Source organism: Bactrocera tryoni, unplaced genomic scaffold, assembly GCF_016617805.1.
Source record: "Bactrocera tryoni isolate S06 unplaced genomic scaffold, CSIRO_BtryS06_freeze2 scaffold_11, whole genome shotgun sequence".
NCBI classification, from domain to species: Eukaryota; Metazoa; Arthropoda; class Insecta; order Diptera; family Tephritidae; genus Bactrocera; species Bactrocera tryoni.
The window spans coordinates 18,039,405-18,041,525 of NW_024395824.1; the positions used below are offsets into that span (position 1 = coordinate 18,039,405).

Genomic DNA, 2,121 nt, shown 5'->3' on the forward strand with positions numbered 1-2,121 from the left:
TGTCATATTTTTTTATGACTGTCATACCAACACTGTTGTTATCTCACATGCAAAATTAAAATATGACTGATACAACACTGCGTGGTATGTTTCTTGAGTTCGCTATTCTATCAGCTGTATTTGTTTACTTTATTATTATTGGCCTTTAAGAGTTTGAAATTAATAAATTTAATAAATCTTGTTATTAATATGGAAGGAAACCACGATATTCAGGTAAATTAAGTTGATTATAAGTGAAATATGAAAATATTTCGATGTTTATGTGGTTGCAAATGATTTTATTGCAGTGTAAACCAAAACGCCGCCGTTTCAACCCGGTACATAAGTGGAATGCGACAGAAGAAAAAGCGCTTGTGGAGTTCCTAATGGAAATAGAAGTTTCGAGGTTTGTCATTTTAATTAAAAAAAAACAAAACAAAGTCAAATAATTTTTGTTTAAAGAAACCAATGGCTCAAAGCTTTTATGGTCTTTTCATCGAAGACACGCAGCTGACGGTAGGATGGAAAATAGTGTGCGCAAAAGTACGCAATATGCGCACTAATTATAATAAAGCAAAGGAGTTGGAATTGTCGACAGGCGCAGGAAGTATGGAAGGCGACACAATAAAAAGTAAATTCTTTTAAGGAAATCTCTTTTTTTTTTTAATCGTGACCATTATTTTTTTCTATAGATACTTTAAGAAAAATGTGTTTTTTCTATGAAGAATTGGACGATATTTTCGGCAGCAGATTAAATTGTTCTGCAGTAGTGGAAGACAGTTTGCTGACGTTGTTAGAAAGCGACTCTACAAGTCAATCGGGAGCAGAATGTGTGGTTGAAGTGGGCAGTTCAGTTGAAGCTGAAGAAGTACAAAGTCCAGCGTTGAACGACAATGTGTGCACTCGAAGGCAGAAAGGAATATATTCCAAAACTGCCTTGTCAGATATTTTGTAGGTTCATGGCAAGATCGCAGAAATAAGGAAGCAAAAGCTTGAGATTGATGTTGCAGCAAGGGAAAGGGAAATGTCAATCAAAGAAAAACAATTAGAGTAAAAAGAAAAAGAAATAGAATTAGAAAAAGAGAAATTAATGACAAATTAGAAATTGAAAAAATGAAATTACAAACGTAGGAGAGGTTGGCAATGGAAGAGCTTAGGCTAAAATATAAATAATTTTACAATGCACTACATTTTTAGTTCACCGAATTTATTTTTATTATTATGTCATTTTTTTATGTTTTAAATGAAGTCTTTATGTTATAAGTTTTGTTGTGATATTAATAGTTAGTGCCTTTTGAAGAATACGAAAATGAAATGATAACTGTACCTATCCCAAAATAAAAGAACCAAAATCAAAAATATAGTTGCATTATAATTAAGCAAAATAATCATGCATTTTTATTAACTTGTATGATTAAAGAACAAATGCACATACATATGTGTATAAGTAGATATTAAATATTTTGATTTTGTATATATGTAACGAAGCAAGCAATTTTTCATATTATTTTCTGATGAGAAAGGGAATTGAGGCATCAAAATTTCATCGCTGTTTTCATTATCTATATCGAAACTGATTAACATGTTGTGAAGAATACAACACACCATAATCCAGTCATTGCATTCCTTCTTATTTGAAGTTGAAAGCATTATTAATTTATGCTCCTTTAAACTACCGAATTTCTCTTTCAAAAGACCAAAAAAATTCTCAATCGTACACGGTATTTGGAAAAATACGCGTTGAATAAATCCCTTTCTTCTTTTCTATGTTCAACACTGTTTTGCCGGAAGGGCGTTATTAAATATGGTTTCAGTGGTTAGCCACTATCTCCCGCGACCAACTCTGATGTCGAAAAGAATCGTTCCGGATGCTTTACTAGTGAACAATTTGAAAATATTAATAACCAATCGTCACCTGTCTTATGCGCAATTTATAGTCACAAATCGCTTGTAGTTTTACAGAATATTGACGTTTACGCGAATAGCAGATTTCATGCTGCATAACTGGTGCTTCAGCTAATTTTATTTCGGAACCAGCGATGTAACCCACATACCATGGCATTTCTTTCGCAGTTGCGGACACAATTTCCAGTCTTTCTCTTTCATTGGGCCAGTACAAAAACTCATTTGTTAACCGCAATA

The 2,121-nt window shown here is 32.7% G+C and overlaps 1 protein-coding gene across 1 annotated transcript; it reads left to right on the plus strand.

The window, feature by feature from the left end:
• The first annotated feature begins 241 nt into the window (after positions 1-241).
• Positions 242-1,150, plus strand: LOC120779737. Its single transcript, XM_040112113.1, has 3 exons — positions 242-385; positions 442-610; positions 672-1,150. The coding sequence occupies exons 2-3, from the start codon at positions 448-450 to the stop codon at positions 932-934; spliced, it is 426 nt and encodes a 141-aa protein (XP_039968047.1). The 5' UTR covers positions 242-385; positions 442-447; the 3' UTR covers positions 935-1,150.
• Positions 1,151-2,121: the final 971 nt, after the last annotated feature.

Coding starts and splice junctions, on each gene's coding strand:
- LOC120779737 (XM_040112113.1), top strand. CDS start 448: ATGGCTCAAAGCTTTTATGGTCTTTTCATCGAAGACACGCAGCTGACG. Junction 611..671: donor GGAAGGCGACACAATAAAAA/GTAAATTCTTTT, acceptor TTTTTTCTATAG/ATACTTTAAGAAAAATGTGT.